The sequence below is a fragment of the Tamandua tetradactyla genome, chromosome 13 (assembly GCF_023851605.1).
Source record: "Tamandua tetradactyla isolate mTamTet1 chromosome 13, mTamTet1.pri, whole genome shotgun sequence".
NCBI classification, from domain to species: Eukaryota; Metazoa; Chordata; class Mammalia; order Pilosa; family Myrmecophagidae; genus Tamandua; species Tamandua tetradactyla.
The window spans coordinates 74458195-74485965 of NC_135339.1; the positions used below are offsets into that span (position 1 = coordinate 74458195).

General features: G+C 36.0%; 1 protein-coding gene across 11 annotated transcripts in view; it reads left to right on the top strand.

Moving 5' to 3' along the window:
• Window positions 1–27771, top strand: part of VTI1A (vesicle transport through interaction with t-SNAREs 1A) — a 380272-nt gene that overhangs the window by 1344 nt on the left and 351157 nt on the right. For all 11 annotated transcript variants that reach the window (XR_013161750.1, XR_013161751.1, XM_077126035.1 and 8 more), the window contains exons 2-3: window positions 8737–8795; window positions 16185–16295. Coding sequence is in view for 9 of the 11 variants with exons in the window: in XM_077126035.1 (XP_076982150.1) it covers window positions 8737–8795; window positions 16185–16295 (170 nt within the window). In the remaining 2 variants the exon portion in view is untranslated. The remainder of the gene's footprint in view (window positions 1–8736; window positions 8796–16184; window positions 16296–27771) is intronic.

Consider the following 27771-nt stretch of genomic DNA (forward strand, 5'->3'; position numbering starts at 1 on the left):
AAATGACCATATGACTATAAATATGGGTGTTTTGAGACTTTTATTTGTAAGACATTTTTTTTTTAAGAATTTGTTTTATTTTTCTTTAAATTTAGATTTAGCTTGTGTAGTCAGTTGCAGATCTTTCCATCTGGCTTCCTTTTGTTATGGAAATTGAACCACCATGAGGCTGCTAGACTTGGCCCTCTCTTAGCTCTGGGGTATAAATTATTGAAAAAAGAGTTCTCTTTGATTTGTTGTGGACTGGTGGGCAACTTCACTTGCTCACTTGTTTGCTAGGCAAGTCCTTGGTACCAGCAGTAATTTCTTCTGGACCTACATTGTTATTCCTTTTTCCCTTTCCCTACCTCCCCCAACGTTATTTGCTTATAAATAATTTTCTTCCTTTATCTCTTTGTTCCCTTCCCCTACCTATTTTCTGTTAATAGGGATATTTGCTTGAAGCCAGGATCTCTGAACTTACACCCCACTCATCTCCTGAAGTCCCAGTTAGTTCTGGAGGAGGTGGATGATATCCTAAAGAGGTTTATGAGTCCAAGTAAGGGAGGAAGAGGAGAAAACCAAGGTAGCATATATCACCGAGCTCTGCTGCTTCAGAGGTTTTTGTGGAGAAAGTAGCTGATGGCCTCATCACTTCATGATACATCACTTCGCCTCTTCTCTTCGATTCTGCTTTTCTCCACTACCCAAGATCATCTTGTTGTTTTTTTTTGTTCTTGTTGTTGGAGGGTGCTTCTTTGACTTGAGTTCCAAAGCCTCAGAGTATAAAAGTCTTGTGGTTTCAGTTTGATTTTTACTCACTTTTAACTGTAATCACTTAGGAGTAGAAACATTTTCTGTTTTGACTAATAACTTTTGTATTACAAAGCAGTTTTTATCCCCAGCTGCAAAATGTAAAAACTGTTGCCAAGAGAATAGATTTTGGTACAGTTGAGTTTTTCTTGCTTTTACATTTTAATCTAACAATTCTTTCAAAATAGAAGGAAACCTTTGAATTAGGTACCTTACAAATAAAGCCATATCTCTCTTCAGTTTTAGTTTACATGTAAGACCCAAACACAGCAGCTACATTAGAATGGAAAGGAGACTTTGCTGTTGGTATTGGGAAAAAGTTTATTTAATTGAATAATCCCACTTATTAAAAAACACAGTGGTTTTCCACTTAATGAGTTGTGCTTTTTTAAACTGACTTGTGCTTTATAACCTTTATTGTCTGTTTTTAATGGATAAATAAAAAAAAGAGTAAAACATACCCAAATAGTCATGCATGTTTGTGTACTAACAGAAATTAATATGTACAGCCATGGCAAAAGCAGTATGATTAAGTAATTATAATCTCTCTCTGGGCATCGTTATTAGTTGTGGTGCTCAGCTGAAATTGCCCCAGAGGAGATTAGCTGTAATTTACTTTAGTTGAGAAGGTTAAAAATCGGAGCAAACTTTTTAGCCAATGTGGTTTATTCTCCAACATATTAACTTACATAAATTGAACCAGTGTAGGTAGGATCGAAATAATTTCATTCTCTGCTTTCTATACAATGTCTGGAGTATTACTTCCAAAGAGAATAAAAGAGGCAACATTTTTTTAAACTTTATTTTTAAAAAGAGATTTTTTTGTGACATGTTTTAAACAATAAAGACTTTGTTCTTAAAGCATTCAAATCTTAACTTTCAATAATCAGATTAATAAGATAGTTGAGTTCTTTCTTAATTCTAATGACACTATTTGAAAATTGAATTTTTTTTTTTTTTTTGCACGAGCAGGCAGCAGGAATTGAACCCCAGTCTCTGGCATGGTAGGCAGGAACTCTGCCTGCTGAGTCACCGTGGCCCACCCTGAAAATTGAATTTTGATGATTACTGTTCCGTGGCAAAGTCCGTAAACAAATGAATGAAAATCATAATTGATACTATATTTAATCCTTTTCCTCTGAAGATGGGAAGAACAGGCGCTGAAGTTCATCCTATCAAGCAGGGCTTCTTTTGCAGTTGGTTGCTTGCCACAACATTCACGCAAAGATATATGGTGTATAGTGAATCCTATCACTTTGTAGCTGAAGTTAGGAATATACCAAGATATAGACGTGGTATCAGATCTTTTTGGAATCCCAGCTCTGCTATTTATTAGATGAGCAATCTTGGACAAATTGCTTGGCCTCTCTAAGCCTGCCCCCTCCATCTGTTAAATAGGGTAGAAGTGGGGGTAGGAAATAATAGGATCAACCTTGCAGTCACTCAGTGAAATAAAACAAGTAAAGTGCTAGTTAGATTCTTCACAGAGAAAGTGCTTGATAAATTAGCCACTATTGATAGTATGCTGCTACTGACGACCAACAGCTGGTAGGGTCAGTGAGCTTAGAGCTGCTCAGGCTTTGCAATACTTAATTGAACTAAATGAATCTTGGACCTCAATTCTTTCTTGCTTTCTGTGCTTAGATTAGAGTTAGGTTGAGTAGGTCCATTTGAAAGGAGATGACTGATCAGGGACTTTTGGGTATGAAATTGGGATTGAGCTTTGAACTCAGGTTATCAAGGAGGCAGTCAGGGTAGATAGAGAAAATGAAGTTGTGGGGCAAAACAGAGTCCTTTCTGAAAGGAAATGCTTGAGTCTAGCTGATTGGTTATCCTCAGTCCTGGAAGACTTAGGAGACCCTCTAGACATAGTCATGTATGGAAGAAGCCGTGAACGTTCCAGGAGTCTCTTCTGTTTGCATGGTAGTTGTAGCAAGAAATTCAGAAAAATCTGCTCTTATTTATGGATACAGTGATTTGCTTAAAATCCATGTGGCTCTGGAATACATGTAGCTGTTGTGTACTTGAAATGTGGCTAGTTCCATACAGGATAATATTTTGCATAATTTGGGGTAAAATATTATTAAAAGTGTACATATATATTATATATATAATGCAAATTAATTTCATTTGTTTCTTTTTACTTTTTAAAAGGCAGCTACCAGAAAATTTAAAATCAGATGTGGGACTTACATTGTATTTGTATTGCTCTAAAAAGGTAGAGTGGAAAGTATGGTTCCGGATGTAATTCAGGAATTCGTTGCCACAATAGGCAGTTTGCCCCTGTAAGGAATCAGGATACGGTGCAATCAACTGCATGAGCTTCTGGGCATGCACCAACTTTTTCTGTTGCAAGTACAGGGAAAACAGTCTTTAGCTGTTATAGATGGTCTAATTATGTTTCATAAAAAATTTAAGCATTTATAGAGTTTTAGTCACCTTTGAATGATGTTTTAAATTAGTTAAGTTCGATTTGAAATTTTGGTCCAGACAGAAGTCAGGGTGGCATGACCATAATACATGAGAAAAGATAGTGAGTTACTCTCAGGTCTTGGGGGTCGGTGGGTGGGGGCGTCCACAGGAAGCACGATCAGCTCAGGTGGCTCAGCCAGCAGGTGTATGCACACAAGTGGAGCAAGAGGGACTCGTGGGCTTGTGCCTTCATTGTGGTCTAGGGTGAAGGTTAATAGAACTCACAAATTAGTTAATTTAAAGCAAATGCCCTTGGAAAGGAAATGGGCAGTGGGGTTGGTTAGCTTCTCATTTGGGGCCAGCTGTGGTTTCTGGCTAGCTCTTTTCCATGAGTGAGGTCTCTTAAAGGACTCCGGTAAATAGATTAAGAACACTTTGAATGGGCAGGGCCATATCTCCATGGACAGAATCCAGTCAGAAGGACCCACCCACAATTGGGTGGGTCACATCTTCATGAAAACAATCTAATCAAAAAGTTCCACCTTAAATAATAGGTTTGGCCCCACAATATTGGATCGAAAGAACATGGCTTTTCTAGGGTACATAACAATTTCAAAACTGCATGGTTGAAATCTCAATTCTGCCATTTATTAGCTGTTAATTTAGGGGAAATTACTTAATCTCTGTTTCTTTACTTACCTGAGAATGGGATAATAGTATCTTCCCAAGGTTGTCTTGACAATTGACTGATAATGTTAAACATGCAGCACCATGCACGATAAATTGTCCCTGCTAGTTATTAAGTTCTGAATCCTAGGAAGATGCCACTTATAAAGAAGATGTCATTTGGAGTGGGCAGAGACAGGTTATTTTGGGAATTACATGTGAATATTGCCAGAAGTATACCGAAATTTAGTGTTGCTAGGTACTTCCAAGGTCATCTAATTCATCTAATTCATGTTTTCCCTCCAAATTGTCAACTTTCAAACTCTTCTTTTCATAGAATATGAAGAACACTGTTTCAGGCCAAGGATTGGCTTAGCTGAATGCTATCATGAAGTGGATTTTTGAGCAAATGAGCTACTAGTATTACACCTCCCACCCCTCCCCCAGTTTAATTACTTCTTTCATAAAGGTAAACTTGCCATTTCAAGAAGGAAGGTTTTCCCTAGTTCTTGCGCATACTTTTTTTTTTTCACAAATTTCTCTGCAAGTAACAAATATGCTTCCAAATGTTCAGACTGATTCATTCATTAAGTGCTTATTGAGCATCTGCCATTTATAGTTCTCTGTGCTGAATATGGAGGTGGGACAAAGTTGTATCAATAATAGGTGGAGATGAAAGGGGTCCCTGGACCAGATAAGCCCTGAAATGCAGAGGGGCCAGCCTCTCCAGAACATCAACTAGTTCCGTCCCCATACCCCATATTATTGACAGCCCCTTCCAAAATGAAGAAGTTAGAATGGGCATAGCCCAAATAGCCCTAAAGAATGGGAGAAAGATCAAAAGTGATGGTGGAGTTATATAGAGAAGGTAGGGTTTAACAAACAAATATGATTGCTGAATCATTTTATTCATATTTCTTTTAGTCTCCAGTGTCTTAGAGCAGCTAGAAGTGAAAACCTAAAATTGTGGAATTTTAACTCAAACCAAACTCTGAAATCTATTCTACACTAATTGTTGTGATGTGCTTTGAAATTTATTGCCTTTTTGTATATATACAAATAAATATATATTTGTTTTCTTTATTTTTCTTTATTGTATATATATCAACATATATACTTTTCTTTATTGTATATATATCAATATATATACTTATATATATATATAATCAAAAAACAAAACAAAAAAGAGTAGCTGGAGATGAGACAGAGGAGGAAACTGTAGAGCTGTCTAGGTCATTAACACAGAGCAAATAGCTGTAGGAATTTTGAGATAAGATTGTGACCCAGGAGATCACCTAGAGGGACAGATATGATTTGGACGACAGAAATGGGGAAAGATTAAATTATTAGAAATTGAAATAAGAATTATAAGAAATTGACATGATTACAGTGGACATCAGTTGTTTCTAACTGTCCAGTATCTTCCATTCTATCTTTTGATGATAACATCTCAGTTTTCCACTGGGAAATGTCCTAAACTCACTTACTCCAGTCTTGATGGAACTGATAGTGTGCCTTGACCTCTGAAGGGCAAGAGGTTAACATATTACTCCAACAGAGTCAGTAAGTGCATTTCTTCCAGGAGTTTGATTTTTGAGCAGAAGGAACCAAGGAGACAGCCGCTCACAACTCCTTTGTCAATGAGTTTCTGTTCCCTTGATGCTCTGAGTCACTCTGGGTACTCTCTTCCTCAGGCTTGGTGGCTGATTTTGCCCACTGAGTTTGTGAGTCACCCCATGTTATTCCAATAAATTTCCTTCTTTGGCTTAAGCTAGTCTGAATCAGTTCCATTGCTTTCAACCACATAACCCTAAATGATAGCTTGAACAAAGGCTTAGAACAGAAAATGTTGAGATGTATTTAGGCAGTCATATATTGTCTAGTTAACATGCATAGTAAAAATTGGAGAACTAATGTTTGGAAATATAATTGGAAAGGTTGGGTCTGAATTGTGGAGGGCATTGACTGCTAGGCTCAAGTGACAATAATCCAATCAAAGTCATGTTTTATGAGGCTTAGTGAGTGAGGGAGAGGATTGGAAACAGAGAAACTGTGGTAGTTGGTAACATAGCTTCTTTTGTGCCATCTTGCATTATTTATTCATTTCACCAACACATATCTCATTCTATGCCAAGCTCAGTCCTAGAGTTAGGACTATAAAGGTGGCTAAGATATAGTTTCTGCTTTCCTAGAGCTCCCAAACTAGAAGATAATCACACCTGTCAGTGTGAGACATAAGTCGTTAGGAGTATATAAGAACTATAGGTGTTAATGTAAAAGAAAGTGATTAACTCTTGTTAAGAAGGGCTTCAAAGAAGTGGTGATTTCTGAAGATTCGAGTTTGGAATTGCAATTTGCTAGGTGGTCACAGTGGAGAGGGGCATGGCATTGGGATTCAACGTCTGGGGTCCTGGAAATATATCAGGACCAGAGATAAAGGTTTGGCATTATAAATACATATTATGTTAGTTTAAAAATGGAAATAGATGACATTTCCCAAGGGTAAAGACTATAGTTAGAACAGTTTATAGTTATATTTAGCAAGGACTGAAAAAGGATGCTGAGCAGAGGACAGAGACAGAATAGTAGGTATTCAGAAGAGAAACAAAATGAGAGGAGCCGTGTGTCAGATGTCACAAGATTAAATAAAACTAGGACTAAAGAATGTCCATTGGTTTTGGCAAAGAGAAGATTGTTAATCTTAGAGTAATTTCAGTGGAATGGCGTGGGCAGGAGCTAAATAACAGGGAGTAACTGGAGTGATGAGGATGGGAAATAGAGTAATCTACCCCTGCCTTAAAGGAACTTGGCTGTGGTTGGGAGAGAGAGATTAATAGTAAAGGGAAATAAGGATCAGGGGAAGGTTCTTTCTTTGCTTTGTTTTCTTAATGAGAAAAACTGGCACATATTAATAGTGAAGGTTCATGGAATGGACTTAACTAGCAACTGAGTGCCTTAAAGAAAACAAAAAGTTCCTTCTGATATGTAAATACAATCTCTCACTCTTGTGCCAGGCTTGTCTTTCATTTTCTGCTCTATTGCAGAAAAGATAGTGTTAATCCACTATAACTGTGTGGAAATGTTAAAAGGATTGAAATGTGTCTGAAGCAGCAAATATGGGGTCATGTATTACATTTTTTAATCTGGTCATATGTATGTTTAACTTTTTAAAGGAGGAAACATTAAGCTGAATTCCAATTTCAAATGAGTATTTTTCTCAGGGAGAAGTATTTTGAGTATACACAGAGCACCTTGTGACAGCTGCAACCCTGGTTTGGGAGTTGTTCAAAGGGAATAGAGGAAGAGATTGAGATGAGCAGAACCTAATTATTATCGGACAGAATAATAATTCTGCTAAGGTTTCCTCACTGAAGAATGACCATCGTGCTGAAGGGCTGATCAGCTAGTAGTTGTTGTACCCATTTTTAGCTTCATGACTTTTCTAGTCTGTTGTATTAGTCAGTCAGTACTCATTCAATCCCGTATGGCATAACCTGAAGTTAACTAAATAAAGAAAAAGAAACCAAACCACGATATTTCAAGCAAGATTTGTTCCAGAGTTACTTGGAGCCAGGAACCTATCCACTAACTCGTATACACTTTCTTTTTCAGCTTGCTAAATGCAGGCTTTGTTCTCAACCACTGCAAATGGGCTTTCTCCTTGGAGCTAGAACGATGGATACCAACTATTTCTAAGCTCATATTCTCATAACTCTGCCAGCAGAAAGGAAGAGACTTTCCCTTTGGGCTATGACTTTGCTTGGTCTGCTTGAGTATATATGCCTACCCTATCCCCAGACCAGTGTGGCCAGAAATACTGAGTTATTAGCATTAGTCCAAATAGGATTAGATACCTTTCCTTTCCAAGTCCTTGTGATGAAGAAACGGGGTCACAAAGAAGCTAGTATCTTCCGTGGACCTGCTTGGTGAAGAAGTTGGGGGAATATAGTTCCTCAAAGGCAATTTCTTTTGTTTGAGAATAGGAGGATGCTAGGCATACAAAACTATAAATGGCCATTAGATCTGATTAGTACAAAACCTAGGTAGGGTCTGTGAACAAATGGGCTGATTGGTTTGGAATGTGGGTTGCAGAAAATTTTCTGAAAATATCTACCAGGATACGTCTCTTCTGGAAAGGGAAATCACAGTTGGTTGTGATAGAGATTAAATAAACCCCACACAGAGACTTAGAATGTCACCATTTAAAAGAAATTTCACTTGTATCATCTTATTTGAGCTTAAAATAATCCAGTAGTTTTTTTTTTTTTTTCTCACATCTCTATTTTAGAGAATACAGATCAAGTCTCAGAAAAGGCTCTTTCTGGCCCAGGATCACATAACCAGTGAGTAGGTAGTGGCTTTAGGTTTGAAATCAGTAGCCCTGACTTCAAAAATTTCTTCTATTATACCCATTTCCTAATGCTAGTGAAAAAAAATGACTTAAAGAATTTGAAGATCTTGCCCACGCTAAGTAAAAGTTTTGTATTTGACTTTTAAGTTGTGTTCACAAATCAGTTATTCCTGATTTATTGAAGTTAGAACTTTACAAGGTTCTCAGGCCCCATTACACCTGTTGTTATTGACACAGTCTCTTCTAAAGCAAGGCATAATTCTTGATTTCTCTTAAATGTTGTGGCATCTCTTAGTAATTAGGTACTCCATAGATTTTATATTACTAAATAGCCTAGAATCAGTGGCTTAGAGTGTCTCCTATCCCCTCAAAGAATGATAGGGTCGTTTGCCTGACATGGTAATTTTCTGGTCTTACTGACTGGAAAGGAAAACTGCATATGATTAAAAATGGAAGTTTTAAGTATTAAATTGATTTGCAGTCTTAGCAATTTTTGATATTATTGTTTGTTTCAGAGGAGAAGAAACAGTTGGTTGCAAGTGTGGAGAAACAGCTTGAAGAAGCAAAAGAACTGGTATGTACAGACTTAGTAATGTATTTAACTCCCAAGCAGAGTCACTCAAGCTAATGCCTTCCTCTAGCCTGTTTTGTACATACTGGAACTTTGAAACATTACTGATTAGCATTTCATAATTCAGAATTCATCAGTTTTTAAAATGAGGAAAAATTGACAACTTTTATTATTATTGAGATTATAAAATTATTGGGATTTTATTCTTCTTAATAAAGGTGATTCATTAAATGTTTAACCTCTAATTTTTATCTCTTTGTATAATTTTCATAATATTTATAAATAGCTAGTGCTTGTTAAATGCATTCTAGGTTTGTATATTTTACTTGGTGTATAATATTTAATTTTCAGAGAAACCTGTGAGACAAATTCTATTTGTCAAGAACAGTGAAGAGTCTCTTAGCTTGCCACAGTTTCATGGGTACTGACAGAAGATATGAGACTCCTGGTTCAGAGACAAAAGACTTTATTATTCACAGCAAAAGCAGTAGCTAAAGCGTCAGCATGGTTGTAACAGTTCCCTAACATCATTTCCACAGGGGTGGTACATACCTACACATGTAGTGGAATGCATTTCATGAGAGGTGGAACATGAGCCTGTCTAAGCAAACCTCTGTGCCAGAGGAGGACATGATTTCATCCCTCATGGTTACTGCCTGCAGATACATTCCTGAGAAAACGGCCTGCATTGTGAGCGGTTATGTTCTTGGTATACCCTGCAAAACATGTAGGAGTGGAGAGACACTGAAGAAATGATTCCCAGTACTATTATTGTCCCCTAGTTTATATATGGGAAAACTGAGGCTTAGAAAGATTATGTGACTTGTCTGAGGTCCCATAACAGTAAGTGGTAGAGTAAGGATTTGAGCCTAGATATACTAAACTCATATCTCCAGCTCAACTACTATTTTTTCATTTAAATAAATTCACAAATCAGGGAGCAAAAAAAGTAGGAAAAAGCATTATGTCCCAGTTTTTGGTTTTAAAAACCAAGTATTAACAGGTGAGTAGGAAAATAAGGACAAAAAAATAAATAAATAATGGGGGGATAAGGGGTATGGGACATTCTAGGTGTTCTTTTTTATTGTTTTTTTTTTTTTTAAAGAAATGAAAATGTTCAAAAATTGATTGTGGTAGTGAATGCACCACTATATAATGATACTTTGAACCACTGTTTATACACTTGGGATGATTAGATAGTATGTCAATATATAATATATCTCAGTAAAATTGCATTTGTGACTAGGCTAGACTCACTCAGCATAATGTTCTCTAGGTCCATCCATGTTATTACATGTTTCATAAGTTTATCCTGTCTTAAAGCTGCATAATATTCCATCGTATGTTATGCTGAGTGAGTCTAGCCAAAAACTAAAGGACAAATACTGTATGGTCCCACTGATGTGAACCGACATTCGAGAATAAACTTGAAATATGTCATTGGTAACAGAGTCCAGCAGGAGTTAGAAACAGGGTAAGATAATGGGTAATTGGAGCTGAAGGGATACAGACTGTGCAACAGGACTAGGTACAAAAACTCAAAAATGGACAGCACAATAATACCTAATTGTAAAGTAATCATGTTAAAACACTGAATGAAGCTGCATCTGAGCTATAGGTTTTTTTTTTTGTTGTTGTTGTCGTTGTTTTTTTTGTCTATCTGGTTGTTTGTCTTTTTTTTTTTTTACTATTATTATTACTTTTATTTTTTCTCTATATTAACATTCTATATCTTTTTCTGTTGTGTTGCTAGTTCTTCTAAACCGATGCAAATGTACTAAGAAACAATGATCATGCATCTATGTGATGATGTTAAGAATTACTGATTGCATATGTAGAATGGTATGATTTCTAAATGTTGGGTTAATTTCTTTTTTTTTCCGTTAATTAATAGAAAAAATAAAAAATAAAATTGCATTTGTGAAAAAAGAATCAAGTATTGCCAATGTAGTTCAACTTGTTATTACATTGTGGTCCTAAATGAATGTTTTGCTTTTCTAAATACTGAAGGGTATGCTTGGTATTCCTTCAGCACTAGTTATTGATATATTTAGGCCTGTTTCCCAAAGTTTGTTTCTGTTAACAGGTGTTATCTGTTCAAATGAGTTTGGGAAACCATAGCTGAAACAGAGTTTGGTGTTTGGGGATCTCTTTTTGTATGTTTCTATGCTGTTTTTCTGCAGAATCATTTTGGACCCTTAAGTAAGCTAAGAGGCATCATGAATCTCTAAGAAGGGACTATAGAAAGCAGAATAATGTGGCTCATTTCCCAAGCTTATTTGGCTGAGTACCATTTGTTAACAAAACCATACATGGGGAGTCACTACTTTGGAAGGTGTTTTAGTTTTTCAACTGCTAAAACAATGGGTTGGCATAACAACAGGAATTTATTCTCTGAAATTCACAGTTTCAGAGGCTTGTTTTCTCCCAGGTCTGCATCTTCTGACTGGCTGGTAATCTTTGGGGTTCCTTGGCTTTTCCGTCACATAGCAATATACATAGCGGCATCTTTTCCTTTCTCGCCCAGGTTCTGTTGACTTCAGTTTCTTGCTTCAACTGTGGCTTCACCTTCTGTGTCCAATTTGCTGTGCTCATAAGGACTTCGTCAGATTGGATTAAGGTCCACTCTCATTCAGTTTGGGCATACCTTAACTAATAATATCTTTGAAGGTCCTGTTTACAAATAGATTCATACTCACAGGACCAAAGGGTTGGGACCTGAACGTGCCTTTTGTGGGTGATGTGATTCAGTCCCCAACAGGAGGTATTAAGGAATGGGTAGCTGTTGTTCTCCATTACACGGTAGCTATATCCTCTGTGTCTTTGAGACCTAAGGCCTTGCGTTGTAGAACTGCTCTACTCTTTGTCATTGGTTCTTTTCTAGGTGTCAGAAAATCTGGTATGCTCTATGCCATCATTTCTCATCTCTGCTGGCTGTTGTCACTGTCTCTACAGTGACAGCTTTTGCTTCTAATCTTCACAGCTTCTAATGTTTGATCCTGCTTCTCTCATGTTTCTTGGCCTTCATATAAAAAGACTGACCTTTTATGTACAGTAGAGGCCAGCCAGAACACTTTTCCCTTCTGGTTGTCTGGTTTACTGTAAATAGTAACTGGTAAATTCTTTGCATCTTGAGCAGACTTCTTATATAATGTTTTTGAGTTCTCTGTAGCATCTTATTGACCATCAAATTCTTGTTTTATTTGTTTGCTGCCTTTTGAGGACATCTGTATACTTAATGATATTGGAAAGTTGGTTTCCTGATAACAAGATTTTACTGTACCAAGAAGCATGAAACATAGTTGTGCTTTCAAGGAGCCTAAAGCAACTTTAATTATTACTGATGTAAAAAGTTTTGTCTCCTCTGATATGTGTTTCTATTTGTTTAAAATGAACAGAAAGCTGATTTACTTATTTACTTGATTCTGATGACATTATTGTTAAGGACGCTGTTTATTATATTATATATTGATCATTTGATAAGGGCCCCGGGACGAAAACTTCTTTTTGATTTGAGTATCAGGATTAGTTGTGTTTCTGCAGAACAGTTGATTTTATGTCAATCACTTAGACACTGCAAGTCTTGTTAATTGTCATGTCTTCCACTTTTCATTGGTGTCATGAATGTGCTAACATAAGATAAGTGTGGATTAGTCATGTTCCTAGTTTCATTTTTTTTAATTATAAAATATATATACATAAAAGCAATAAATTTCAAAGTACATTTTAACAAGTAATATTAGAACAAATTTCAAAGTTCGGTATGGGTTACAGTTCCTCAATTTCAGTTTGTCCTTCTAGTTGCTCTAAGACACTAAAGACTAAAAAGAAATACCAATACAGTGATTCAGAGTCATACTCAGTCATTAAATCCTAACTTCTCTGCAATAACTCCTCCTTCTCTTTTGATCTTTCTTTCAATTTTTAGAGATATTTGGGTTATGTGCATTTGTGCTGGTTTGAAATGATGGTAGAAAAGCCATGTTTAATCCTAATCCCATTTTGTAAAGGCAGCCATTTCTTCTAATCCCTATTCAGTATTGTATGTTTGAAACTGTAATCAGATCATCTCCCTGGAGATATGATTTGATCAAGAGTGGTTGTTTAAATGGACTAAGTAGAGGTGTATCTCCACCCATTTGGGTGTCTTGATTAGTTTCTGAAGTCCTAAAAAAGAGGAAACCTTTTGGAGAATGGGAGATTCAGAAAGAGCAAAACAGAATGACATAGCCAAGAGAAGCAGAGTCCACCAGCCAGCGACTTCGGAGATGAAGAAGGAAAATGCCTCCCAGGGAGCTTCATGAAACAGGAAGCCAGGAGAAGAAGCTAGCAGATGATGCTGTGTTCGCCATTTGCCCTTCCAGATGAGAGAGGAACCCTCATCATGTTCACCAGGTGCCTTTCCAGATAAAAGAGAAACTCTGTGTTCACCATGTGCCCTTCACTTGAGAGAGAAACCCTGAACTTCATCAGCCTTCTTGAACCAGGGTATCTGTCCCTGATGCCTTAGATTGGACATTTCTATAGACTCGTTTTATTTGGGACATTTTCTTGGCCTTAGAACTGTAAACTAGCAACTTATTAAATACCCCTTTTTAAAAGCCATTCTGTTTCTAGTATATTGCATTCGGGCACCTAGCAAACTAGAACAGCATTCTAACTTTTTCATATTGAAAAGGGATGTCGACAGTATGGAATGGGGGATGGAACTGTTTGATGTTCTTGGAGATACTGGCACCTCTGGATTTTAGGACTTATCTGGCTTAGAAACCATCTGAAGATTTTAGGTTTCTGAAAAGTAAACTTAGTGCATGCAACTTTTATAGGATCTCAGATAGAGTCCTGGGTGTTCTTTGGGGTTAAAAGGAATGATGTTGGTTGGGGGTTAGTAAACTCTAGCAATTAGCAATATCTAGCAGAAGCTTGGAAGAGTTACCTCCAGAATAGCCTCTCAACTCTATTTGAACTCTCCTAGGCACTGATACCTTATTTTGTTATATTTCTTTTCCCCCATTTGGTCTGGAAGGCATTATTGATCCCATGATGCCTGGGCCAAGTTCATCCCTGGGAGTCATGTCCCACATTGCCAAAGAGACTCACATCCTTGGACGTCATGTCCCACACATGGGGGAGGGTAGTGATTTTACTTGCAGAGTTGGGCTTAGAGAGAAAGAGGCCACATCTGAGCAACAAAAGAGGTTCTTTGGAAGTAACTCTTAGGCATAATTATAGGTAGTCTTAGCTTCTCTGCTACAGAAACAAGTTTCATTAGAGCAAGTCTCAAAATCAGGGGCTTGGCTTATTAACCTGGGAGTCCCTATTGTTTGAGAGAGTATCAGGGGTTTCACAGGTTGGAAAGTTTTGTAGTTCCATATTTTTTCTCTGGTCCCTCAAAGAATTTTGCCTATACTTTTTAATTATTTGTGCAACTCCTGGTTTCATTTTAAGTGCTTGTTCTGTGTTTCCCTTTTTCTTTCCTACCTGCTTTTAATTTCTTCTAAGTATCCTTTTAAAATGCCTTAAACAAAAATGTATTTCACTCTGAGGTTTTCACTTACATGCACTTTTCTTTTCTTTGTTTTTGTTTTTGTTTTTATCTTTCTACCTACATGCGCTTTTGCAATTATTTTTCTGGATGGTCCTGTTCGTCTTGTTAGAACTAAGTATTTGATTTCCAAGAGGTGCTTTACATAGTTGTCTTGCTACGTAACTGAGTTATCATTGCTTCACTTTTGTCTTGATGCATGTCAATAATGTCAGTAATCACTGCTTTAAATCAAGGCTAATTAAAATTGTCTTTTCTTCTTCTTCTTCTTAAAATCTGAGACCTGTTAACTGAAGCATTGTTGTTTGCTTTGTTTCATATTGTTATTCAGGCACCATCACTAGGCAAGTAAGAGTTTTATTAGAGATACTCTGATAGTGTTTGTAAAAATTAGTCATTGCAGTGCCTTAAGAGGGAAAATCTGTGGCAGTGTTTCTGTGCATGAGTTTATCAGATGTGGCCTGGGCCAATATATTGTTGCTGTTTTTTGTTTTTAATGCCAAATTTAAGTAAGCTACCCCTAGTTGCTGTGCTTGCTGTGTTTCTTTATCATCAAAAGCTACAAGCAGGAAATGGGAAAACTTGAAAAAGATTTTGTGAGTCACATTCCATCCTTTGTCATATTAACTGGTTTTTAAACTGGCTTTTCATTTATATATAGCCATCAATACTATAGTTAGTCTACTATACTATAGTACTTATTAAATACTACTGCTTAGCAAGTAAGAGATACTGTTCAAAGCACATTATGGGAATTATCTCATTTAATCATCACAGCCACTCTTGGAAAGAGATATTATTTTTAGAAATGATAATAATGAGGCACAGAGAAATTATGCAAACTGTTCACAGTTGTATGGCTAGTAAGTAGTGGAACCTATTGTGTGAACACAGGAGTCTGACTCAAAAGCCTAAGCTCTTAACCATTATACTATTTCTGTATATCTGTCTCCCATTAAACTATCATGTGCTGTTATTTAAAATGTTATATAACATCAGGTTGTTGAAGTTCTCTGCTGTGCTGTCAATGAGCTGTTTGCAATTTAGTATGATATTGCCATATCCATTTAACTCCATATCAATGTGGTTATAAAGTATAAGGAGTTAGGCTGGGGGTTGAGGGCACATGTTGATTGGTATATGATATTTCTAATCATGAAAGATTTCACCAAGTCACTAAGGCAGGGCTGACATTTCACAGATAGGAAAGATGAGTCACAGTTTATCTTCCCAAAGTTCCCGTGGTTCAAGTTCAGAAGACCTGGAAGATGTAGGTTGGACTTAATGTTGAGGAATTACTCCAATTTTGATGAAAAGGGGACTTTTTTGTTGTATATGTTACTAGAATCAAAATCAAAAACAAAAAAAAACATGGAACTATACAACACAAGCAGCAAACCCCATCATAAACAATGGACTACAGTTAATAGTACAATTATTAACATGTTCTTTCATGAATTATAACAAACATACCTTAATTATGCAAGGGCTAATAATGGGGTGGTATATGTAAACTTTTTATTTTATGCACGCTTCTTCTGTAAACCTACAACTTCTCTAATAAAAAAAAGTTGTAATCAAATTAATAAGGATGTTTAGATTAATTCAAATGTTTTTAAAGAAATTCCTGACAAAGCAAGCACTTTGTCATTCTGTATATCATTTTGCCAACTGTTGAAGTAATAAAAATTAACCACCAAAATAGTCCCATTGCTATTTGATCATTGGCAGTTAGCTCCCTGGGCCTTTTCCTCAACTGTAGAATGAGGAATTGGAATTAAATCCTTTTAAATCCAAATGTCTGGTCAAAGAAGGAATAAGCATATGGTTTTCCCTCTGTCTTCCAGCTTGAACAGATGGACTTGGAAGTTCGAGAGATACCACCCCAAAGTCGAGGGATGTACAGCAACAGAATGAGAAGCTACAAGCAAGAAATGGGAAAACTTGAAAAAGATTTTGTGAGTCACATTCCATCCTTTGTCATATTAACTGGTTTTTAAACTGGCTTTCATTTATGTTTTTCTGTTTCCTCCACACTCCTCAATCAGAATAAATACATAGTCTTAAAAGGGCTCATTCAAAGAACAAGCAGCAGCTTTCATTGTTTATAAATTGGGGATCTGAAACTAGCTTATAGAGGTAGCTTATGATGGAATTTAATGATGGATTCATGACTCACAAATAGATCCAAGTCCTTTAAGTCAGGATAGTATTTATTTATATTTGGCTTTTACAAAATTTTGAAACCCGGTCTCTAGCCTTATGACATATCCAGCCTTAAAGATTCAGTGTCCATCGAGAGACTTCAGGGACCTGTGAACCTCCTGAGTGTGTAGCACTGTTTTGGGATGTACATGTGAATGTGTGTTTCTTTCATGGGGCAGGGTCCATAGGCTTCTTTGGAGTCTTAGAAAGATATATTAACTCTCCCAACCCCCAAAACACATACACACGCAGTTAAGAACCACTATCTTCAATGAATAATTTATATGTGATCCTTTATTATCTGTTGCCTCATGAGACTACTTAGCTTTCTCTTCCTGTGTTTCTCACTTCCAACTCTACCTACTTTACAGCAAATTTAAGAATAAAAATTTAAATGTTCAAGTTGTTAGTTTTTAGAAAGTAACAGAGCATAAAAGATAGAGCTGAAGATAGATCCAAACTTTACCTGTGAGTGACAGATGTCCTATGTTGGCTTGTAATTCAACTGTATTTCTGAACCTATGGTCTGAATTCATAAGGATCATCCCATCTCTTCTCCTGCCTTCAGTGTTTTGCTTTTGGAAGTTACACATTTTAGATGACAGTATACCTTTCACTACTGGCTGGTGGCACTGGGCTTAGTAGAAATTCCTCTCAAGGTCCAAAATTCCTCTCACAGTCTGATCTGCAGCTATGCATGTTTATTTTGTATTTTAGTGTATATTTTCCTGAGAATTTGAGGTGGGCTACGTCAGTGATTGATGAAAGTAAAATAAAATATTTATAAGGATTATTTTAGTTTGCTTTTCTCATTTTCCAAAGACTATTTTCTTGTGTTCTAGAAAACTAAGTTTAGTTTGAATCTCTTTTTAAAAATTTTTGAGACATTAAATACTTCTGTGTTTTATTAGAAATTAGCCCCAGTCCTTCAGTCGTTTCTGTTTCTTAAAGAGTCTAATCCTGGGTAGAGTCCTTTAGTTATTTGGTGGTTATATACTTGGGTAAGTATTTCTTTCTTTGGTATATTTTCTGTTATGAAGAAATATGGAACCAGAAACAATAAACTGAAAGTTTGTTCTCTAGGCAATCATTAAAAATCATGCATTTTTATGTATATTTGATGCAACAGTTTTCTTCTACCATGTCAAGAAACATCTTTTACACCACTATCACCTTCTGTTTTATAGTGATTTATAGTTTACAAAGTGTTTTAATATGCATTATCTCATCTCATTATATCAAGAGTAGGTAATGCAGATGGGGATTATTCATCCCATTTTATGCATGATAGAACTAAGAGGCTCAGAATGATTTAGGATTTCATTCAACAAGTTTTTGTTGAGCTTCTCACCGTGTGTCAGGGACTGTCTCAGGTGCTGGAGTATAGTTGTGAACAACACAGAGAAAGTTCTTGCTCTCATGGAATTTAAATTCTAGTGGGGAAGACAAACAAATGCATATACATTATAGCTTGAGGGGATGATAAGTGCTATAAAGAAAAATGAAGAAAGCAAATGGAGAGTTACAAGTAGGGTGTTTGTGGCTATTTTTAGGGTATTCTCTGTACCTTGACTGAGAGAGGAAGAAAGGTGAATGTGGTTGCAGAAGAAGGCAGAAAAAAGATCCGTTAGGACATTGTAGGTCATGGTGAAGACCCTGGCTTTTATTCTTAGTTGATGAAAAACTACTGGAGGCCTTTGAGAAGCAATGATTGAAGTTTATACCTGCCCAGGTCCTTTGACTCCTCCTGTGTTACAACTGTTTCCACTTTAACACACTGAATAGCATGAGGTAAGTATTTGCATGGAGTATAGAAAATATTAATTCTCTTGTTTTGATTCAAATTTCCTTTTAATTTAAAAAGTTTTTTAAAAAGAAGAGTATCTTCTTAAAGGTATTTTATAACTTTCTTTTGGTGATATACCATGCCTAGAAATAGTCACCTCTTAATATTTATTGCAAATTGAGCAGATACTCCATTCTTCTTATAAAATTAAGACTTTGGGGGAACATTTCTGCCAATGGGAAGAGGAAAACACAATTCAGTACTTTTTCTTCGACTCCATTGGCTACTTGCTTTCTTTTGCACCCACCTCATGCCCCCTGCTTGTCCCTTAGATATCTGTATTTTTCAGGCTTCTTCTCCACTTAATTCTGCTGTCTAAAACTATATGCTGTTATCCCACTCCTGTGATTTCAATGATTGCATCTATACGTATCTGTATTTTTAGTCCAGACCTTTCTTGAGCTCCAAATTCATATTTCTTACTACTTACTGGACATCTCTACTCCAGAATTCCTTAAACACTTTCAGCAACTAATGGTCACTTCAGAGTCATTTTTTATTTTTTCCACTCCATCACTTTGCTCATCCAAGTAGTTACTGAGAATTCTCAGTCTTGCCAGGTAAATGTCTCCCATATTCATCTCCACTACTTGTGAATCCTCATTCTCTTTCAGTCTGAATGATTGAAGTAGCCTTCCTTACCTCTAATCTTTTCCCACTCTAAACAACCTTCCACACCACTCCAGAGTTATCTAACACGTGGATTTGAAGCTGACGTGCTATTATACAAAAATCCTACGGAGTCCTCAGTGCCTGCTGACTTCTGGGCTTTCTAGTCTGCCCCCTTGTCACATGACTAGTAATTTTCTTGTTGTATTGCCTCATGTTGAAGATCCCCTTTTGTTGAAAGCCTGGATTTTTTTGTTTTTCCTTAAAGCAATACATCTTAACTTTTTTTCATTATCACCCCTCTAAGGAACTTTTTAAAAATGTTTTCCTAAAAATCTCTTCCCTCCATGAAGTTTTAATATGACAGATATACCATATATCTGTTTATGTACTGTGGCTCTTTGGAAAGCCATGGCTTTTATTTTTTACATGGGCAGGCACCAGGAATCAAACCTGGGTCTCTGGCATGGCAGGCGAGACATCTTTTTAGTATCTAAGATTCTTCACCCACCTAAGGACCAATTTTTGCCTCCTTGGGGACAATATCATCACTTTTGACAGTACATGCTTTAGAGCATGTTGAGTTTTATTCAGGTATAACTGGTGGATCAGATTGATCCTTTCAAGGCTTATTATAAGCTTTGCTGGGCTAGTCTAGAGTGGTCCTACCTTTTTTTTTTTAAGCACTACTTTTAAGGTGTGGCTTTTCTTGGATTCGATTTAAATGCTCAATATGTTCGGCAAGTACTCTCCCCTATGGCTAGTTGGAATTCTGTGTCCCTGTATGGGCAATTTCCAGACCCTCCTTTTATTTCATAGCTTCCAGTGCCTGTTCTCTATAAGACCTCATAGAGTATTGCCCTCTGCATGTGCAGGTTCATTTTCAGCTGAAAACCTAAGGGGACTCCTTTGTCAATTTCTGGAGCTCCTTTTCTGTGTGGCTTCCTTTTCTCCCATACCCTGCAAAATTTCAGCCACCTCAGCCGTCTCAAATTCTGTTGTCTGGATCCCAAGCTCAACAACACTGCTGGGCTCTGTTTAGACTCTATTTCTGTGTGTTACGATCTGGAAAATACCTTCAAGCTGACAGCCATGGTGATCCAGGGCTCATCTCCAGGCTTCTCTTCTCCAGGGGATTACAGTACTGTGCTGCCTGTTGTCTAACTTTTGAAAATACCAGCTTCATACATTTTGTCTACGTGTACAGTTGTGTAGTGCTGCAAGGGAGTTAGTCTTTTACCAGTTACTCTATCTTGACTAGAAATGAAAGTTTGGTGGTTTTAATGCTTATTAATTCCCTAGTGATAATTTAGTACATTTGAGAATAAACAAAAATAGTCTACTGTTTACAATGACCTATTATAGAATTTATTTTATAAGTGATTAAATACCTATTTAAAAGATTTTAAAATCCAGGCTATAATTTGTAATCATAATTGTGGGAGGTTAAGGGAAGACAGTGGTCACCTTATGTTCCCATTTAAGCTGTTGCTGTTCTGGATGATTCTGTTTGCTTGCCTAATCCCATTCTTATTGAGTTTTGGCCTCCATGACCTTATAATGTTCATTTTTGGTTTCTTGTAGTCCTAGAGAATGTTAGGAATGTTAAGTCCAGAAGGGTTCAAATCCTGTCACCTTATTTTTTATTCCAAATGACTTACCTTGAAGTCACAGCACTGTTTAGAGCCAGGGCCAGAAGCAAATAACCTGTGTTCCTGTTCAAATGTTTTTAAGATCCTTTGAGAGCTCCCTACCCCTAACTTGAAGTTTACTAAACATTGATTTAACAGCCTCTTATGTATTTGAAAATAACTTTAAAAATAGAATTCATGTATTTCTACCTGTACCTGTCATTTCTTCCTTCAGTATTGGTATGGGCCTCGATAGGACATGGTCATATCAGGATGTTCCAGGAAAATGAACCATCCGAAGGGGGGAAAATGTAATTGAGGATGATTCGAGTTTAAGAATTTGTTGTTTGCTTCTTAAGAAAATAAAATCAAACAAACAAAAAATCCTATACTTGTACAAACAACAACAAAAATCTAAATGCATATCAAATGTTTTGATCAAGTTTCAGTAAGTAGAAAAAGAAAGGAACAAGTAAGTGATGTACCAGGATAAATGAGGTTCAAAGGTTATGAGGACATGGTGTGCTGAATTCTTTTTTTTATATTTCCAATATTGCCTTAAGATGGGAGCACCATCTTGTGGCTGATTTTTATAGTTGCATATTTCTTTATTCTTGCAACAAAGCTGAACTTCTTTAAGACACACGCACACACACACACACACAAGCAGAAGGATTTTGGATAGAAAATTAGATTGCAATGAATGTTAGAAATGGAACTTTTTAGCCCTCGTCTCCAGTTCACTTCTATTCCAGGTCACTTGTGCCCAAATGCTGTCCTTTTCCTGTTTGGCAGGCTATGTAATGTGATTGTTAGCTCCTGGTGCAGAATTGTCTACATCAGAGAATGGTGCTTCTCTTGACAGTCTCGGCAGTAAGGCTGGATGGTTCTAGAATTCCAACTACCTGCAGACTAGTGGAGTTGATCTCTTAGGTCAGGGTTCAGAGGATGTTGTAAAACAACTTGAAACTTTTACTGCTACTACCTGTACTCTTTCTTTTAATAGGTGAATGGACAACTTGAGTATTTGAGTTTATGAGTGAAGCTCAGTACCCCATATTCTGATTTTTTTCAAAGTCCGAGATAGACTTAAGAAGCATAAATGAGGAAGATGAACCTTTTAAATTTTTGATTTTCATTAAAAGGTCAAGAACTTAATGCTTCTGTTTTATCTTTTCTGTACTTATCCTGGGATATTTTACTTCAGTTTCTATGGAAGCTGAGAATCCCACAAAAACATGTTTTAGAGGTTTTAATAGTCTCAGTGGTGATATGTTTTAATTACAGCATCAGCTAACTCTTTTTTTTTTATTGGTATGGGCAGGCACCAGGAGCTAACTCTTTTGCAAAAACAAAAATACATTTTAAAAAAGAAACAAGGAAGTCAGGTAGGACAGAACCATCTTAGAAGAGAAAATTTCCTCTACTAAATACACTTAATAAATATACTTGTCATTTTTCAAAAAATTAAATTTCTTGTTTAATTCTCAGTAAAAATAATACCTGGTCATCATAGAATATTCAGAAAATACCAAAGAGAAGAAAGAAGAAAAATATCACCCTAGTCCTATTACCTTAGAAGAACCACTTTGGTTCCCTTTGTTTATACTTTGGCTGTTTCCTTCCAGACTTCCTTTCCCCCTTCCCTTGCATAATTTATTGTTTTATTTTCACGATAGTGCTCTTAATTTATATTTCTTTCTTTCTTTTTTTTGTTTTAAGACAGGATTTTAACATTGATATTTTCCATTCCTGTACACTCTTAATCATTTTAAGGGGTGCGTAATATTTCATTGAGTGATTCTGCTTTTGTTCAATCCTAATATAGTTCTGTTTACTTCTTCTATGATTTATTGTGCTAGAATAAACATATTTGAACAGGATTATTTCATCAGGATTGTTTCTTAGAAGGCAGATTGCCAAATCAAGGCTTATCATCAATTTTGTACTTTTAATAGAATATGCCTGGTTCTATATTTTTATTATGGCTTATTAGATCATGTTTGTTGTATTTTCTCCACATCTTCTCTATGTTAGAATTAAATATAAGTGGTAAAAATCATAGGCAGCCCTGGGTTAACCATTTTTTAATGCATTAAAAAGTGCTTAAAGGATACATGGGTAGCTCAGTGGTAGAATTCTCACTGCCATGCAGGAGACTCAAGTTCGATTCCCAGCCCATGTAATCCCCACCTCCGCCAAATAAACAAAAAACCATTGTGAGTAAAATTCCCTATGGTATATATATCACATATCTGCCTCTCTCTGTGTGTATATGTTTAGATATAGAAATACATATATGTAGGGAGACACAAAAAATGCATTAAAATACTCCAACAATTATATGAGAGATACTGTTATTATGGGGATTTTATACATTCCAGATCAAAACAACAGATTTTTTTTCTAAGATACTCTTCTGTGTAAGATATATCAATATTGGTAAGACCTGCTGTGGCTCTTGATACCTGGTCTAAAGCTGAACTCATTTTACGTTCTCAACGTTTCTTAACCCTAAACTGAGGAGTATTCCTTTTTATTGAGTATGGCTGTGACCTTAGAGGGAGAAGGTATTACTATATTTACATGTTCGTGTATGTGTGTATGTGTATGATTTTCCTTAAGAAAATCAAATGCAGTCATTCTCTTAAGAAGGTGGCTCCCTGTTACTAACGCTCCTGTAAGTGAAATTGTTAGAAAGTCATCATGCAGTTGTCAGTCTTTGTAGGATTCTCATTCCAGGCTTTGATCTTGGTAAATCTACTCACTGAGCTTCCATTAATTTCAAAGGCTGGCACAGGAAATGGACTGAGGAATAGGGAGGGGCCAAAAATCTATCCTCAGCTGTAGTCAGAGCCTTCTGGGGCTGATCTGTGCTTGTCTTTCACTCTGGTCTCCTTATCCAAGATGCTGTAAGGGTCCATGTTCTTGACCCTTCTCCCCGCTATGTATACTTGAATGGAACAGTAGTATGTGTTAAATATTTTATTGTTGGTCTTACGTGCCGAGTTTGAGGTTGGCCTTAATAGATTTTTTTTCACTTGGTAGCTCTGACACCTTCTTCGAATGTGACAAATGTGACTGTTTTTATGATAATTGCTTTGGGTTTCAGACCATTCATTATCTCTAGCCTCTGTAGACAAAATCAGCTTCCATATCCACTGGTAGTCATTGACAAAGTTGAAGTGTGTACAGATAGAGACATAATATGTGTATATGCATTGACATGCATGCGTGTGTAAAGTTGTTTTTTTTTTTATTTGAAGCAGCTCCCTGATTGGATTTTTAATTGGAATATTGTTTCCTCCCTACTTACTGTTTTTTTTTCCCTCAATATTGGAGTTGAAGTTATGGCCCCACTTTGGAACCAATTTTTGTTATGACTTTATGGCATTTTTAGTTGTATGAGTTTTCTAAGGAGATGAAGTATTTATTTCTGAAGATAGTGCCAAGTTGCCAAAAAGAGAGGCAATATAATATACAGTTCGTTTATATGTACTCATGTCTGCTTATAATCCCTCTCAAATGACTTAACAAATTATTATTGACTTTCCTGTTATTTGTTTGTTTTGCCTAGCCACTTTGATCTTACTTAGGAAATAAAGAGAAAAGAATTTGAAAGATTATGAACCTGTGACAAATGTGGATTCAGCTTTGGTCACTAGATGGCACTGTTTGTTTGCAAAGTGCCAATCTTTGAAAAAGGAAATCTGGTAGTAACTGAAATTACTGCCTCATGAATAAAATATTTCTGATGGGATTTGCATTTCTATATTGGCTGAAGATACTGTGTTGAATGTTTTATTAACCAGCCCAGTGCAACTGTCAGCCTATTAAAGAGATCCAATGGTCCCTGTTTAGATAAATAAACTAAATAAATCCAATTCGTCAAATTGTGTTCCTGGCTGTTTATTTTCCATTCTTTTGATGTGCAGTTTATTTTAAGTTAAAGCCACATTGATTTAAAAATTAATGGGGAAATGTTATTTGGTGTTTGGAACACGAAGCTAATTGCCATTGTCAAAGAGCCAGCTCTGTTTTAATGTTTAATTGTTTGCTTATATATAGTCAACTTTTTACTGGTTGCTTGTAAACTTCCAAAGGTCAAAAGTAGTCTGATATTCTGGCAAATCCGTGGTCAAAAAACTCTGTTATCAAGATTTGTGGAAACCCTATTTAATTCTCTGGGAAAAACACAAGCTGTTTACTTTGTTGTGCCTTAGTCATGCTCATTTTTTTGTGTGTGTATGGCATACTGGTTCTTGGAAGGAAAGTAGCTAATTGATTTTTAAGTGAAATGCCTTTTATCATAGTACTTGCCAATCACTGTTCTGGTAAATGTCGAACATTAAAGGTGAAGTGAGAGAGCGACGATGTGATAGGTGGTATCAAAGCTCAAAGTGGTGATTCTGTACAGAACTGATGTGCACATGTTCATTGCCCTCTTAAAGCTTATGTTCTAGAGATCTTGAAACTCACAGTTGCATCAGTTAATACCACTGACTGAACTAGGAATTTCATAGGTAGGCCCTAGGGTTACAAAAATATTTGAATTAAGTGTGTCAGTTTTGTGCCTTGCTAAAGTAATGTTAAGTTAGCAACTGGAAATGATACATTTTTGGTGTTCTTACTTCCTTCTGTTTCGTTTTTCACAAATTTCAGTAACTTTCAATGCCGATCTTACCGTCTTTTATCATATTGCACAGTTGTGAGATACAGAAGAAACCTTAAAACACATTAGGCACTTTTGACTTAGCATATAGCTTTTAGGAGCATTTATTCAGCTGCTTCTGATGACGGCTGAGCCAGATGCTCTCGAAGGTAAGGGGTTTTAAACTGTTTTGGGGAGTTTTGCTGTACAAGAAGTTAAAGTGGGGCTAGAAAAGAATACACACGAAGACTTCTGTTGATTTCAAGTCCTAGTAAGCCTAACCAGAAAATGGACTAGGAAATGGGTACAGATAGTCTCATTTTTTGTTTAGGTTGTTTTGTTTTACTTTGTGTCCTTTAGTTACCCAAAGAAAGAAAAAAAAATCATATTGAAGAATAAAAAATACCAAATGTGTGAGTCAGATTGCTGTTTTGGGTTTTTTTTTTTTTTTTTTTTAAAGAAGTTCCTTAGACCATGGATTAAAGGCCTTTCCTAGAAATGCCTCTGAAATACTTAAGTGAGGTTATGTTGGGAATCGTCAAGAAATGTGAATCTGTCCCCATTTTATTTTATTAGTTCTTGAGTCTTCTCATCTCTTTGCAAATTCACAAAGCTATTATAGGTCAAAGCCCCACTGCCCAAGAATCTAAGAAACTGCTTAAATTTTCTTATTCTGGGGTTGGTTCTGTTAAAAGTTTACAAGTTACCACCATCTTGGACTTGGAAATCTTCTGAGAAATGGAGATTTCTTCTATTGGTAATGAATAATTTGGCCTGTAATTGTATTCTTTAGAGAGAGAGTACCAGATTTTATGCTTTGAAAAGTCACATTGTATGACATTGGCCTTGGTGTGAAATGTCTGATTATAAAAATGAAATGAATATTCTGTACTTTAAAGTATTCTTTACTTTAAAACAGGGATGCCCTTCGTTAATCTGTTCGAATTTTTTTAGCTGACACCCTTTTGACTTTCAAAATGAAAAGCCTTTGCATATTGAATGGCACACATGGTTTCATTATTTTCTTATTGTGATGTTTCTATATAAACCTATTCTACAAATAAATTTTAACTTAAGTAATATTAGGATTTTCTTATTTATGTACACATCTGATTTACACATCTGATTTTTAAGGTAAAACTCAGAAAGGTCAAAACTGCTATCTCCAAGAACCTTGGAGATTTATATCCCTTTTAGTTTCATTGAAATTAAATTTTTTTTTCTTACTTTTTTGAAAGAACGCGATTCAGTGCTATCCATTTAAAATGCTGTCTAATCCTGGGCTCCTATTTGAAGGCTTTATTTACACTTCAAAAATATCATGTAAATATTGTTAGACATTTGTTAGAAATGGTCAACCCCACGTTTTTCTAATATTGTGTGCAAGCTAAATGTGGATGTGGACCACATTGCCGAAGAAGGGAGGTGAAAATAGTGATGAAAGCCCAGGGGCAGTAGTCTGAGACCTCGGACATTTGGTACATTTATTCTGTGCTTCAGTTTCCTTATCCATAGATTTGGATCCTCTTACTTCTGCCCACCTGTTGGGAAACTATGAGCATCAAATAAGATAATAAATATGAAAATTATTTGAGAACCGCACTAATTTTTAGTCAGTGACTTTCCTGTGTACAAGTAATAACCCTATGATTAAAGAGTTTAGACGTCGAAGTATCTCAAGGGTCAGAAGAGATCTTAACTCTCTTAAAAATATAAGACTTTTCCTCACTACTTCAGTGGACTCACTGCTTGGAACTTACACAAAGGATTGAAACATGAGCTCGTCAATTCAATCTTATTCTCCAACATGACCTTCTAAATTAGATTGCTTTTATATTCTAGCATATTTTATTTTGTAAAAGACTTCTTAAATATCAATCTATGATAACAGCAAGCAAGTTTCTCCTTAACCTTGTAGTGGTGAAGTCAGAATTAAAGGTAGAAGAATTATGATTTATTATTTTTTTATCATTTTATTGCATGCATTATGTAACTATTTAGAGTTATATTTGCACTGACCATCTGTAGTTCAGAGTGCACATGGAATTATTTACTTTGGATTTCTTTCCCATTCCTTGCCTAATTTCTAATAACTGACACTTCCCAGAAACTATTAGAAGTATCTGGCTGGACAAAATAGAAATATGATTGCCTTTTTTTTTTTAACTGTGTTATTGCCAACGTATTCTCTGAACTCACCTTCTTTTCTACACAAGTCCAGACTTTGGGAGATTTGTTTTAACTGTTACATTTTTAGAATATTTTTGTTAAATAATATTCTCTCACCATATAAGATAATAGACTGGACTCTGAAATAATTTGAACCTTTCTCTCAGTTTTTCCTATATTAAATTAAAAATGGTTTACAAAATGTTTAATGACAAGAGCCATATTACCTTGAGTAAAATACAGTCATAAAACTATTTTATTTATTCCTTATTAGTTTTCATATATTAAATATTTGCTAGCATTTTCTTTTTCACTCAGTAAGC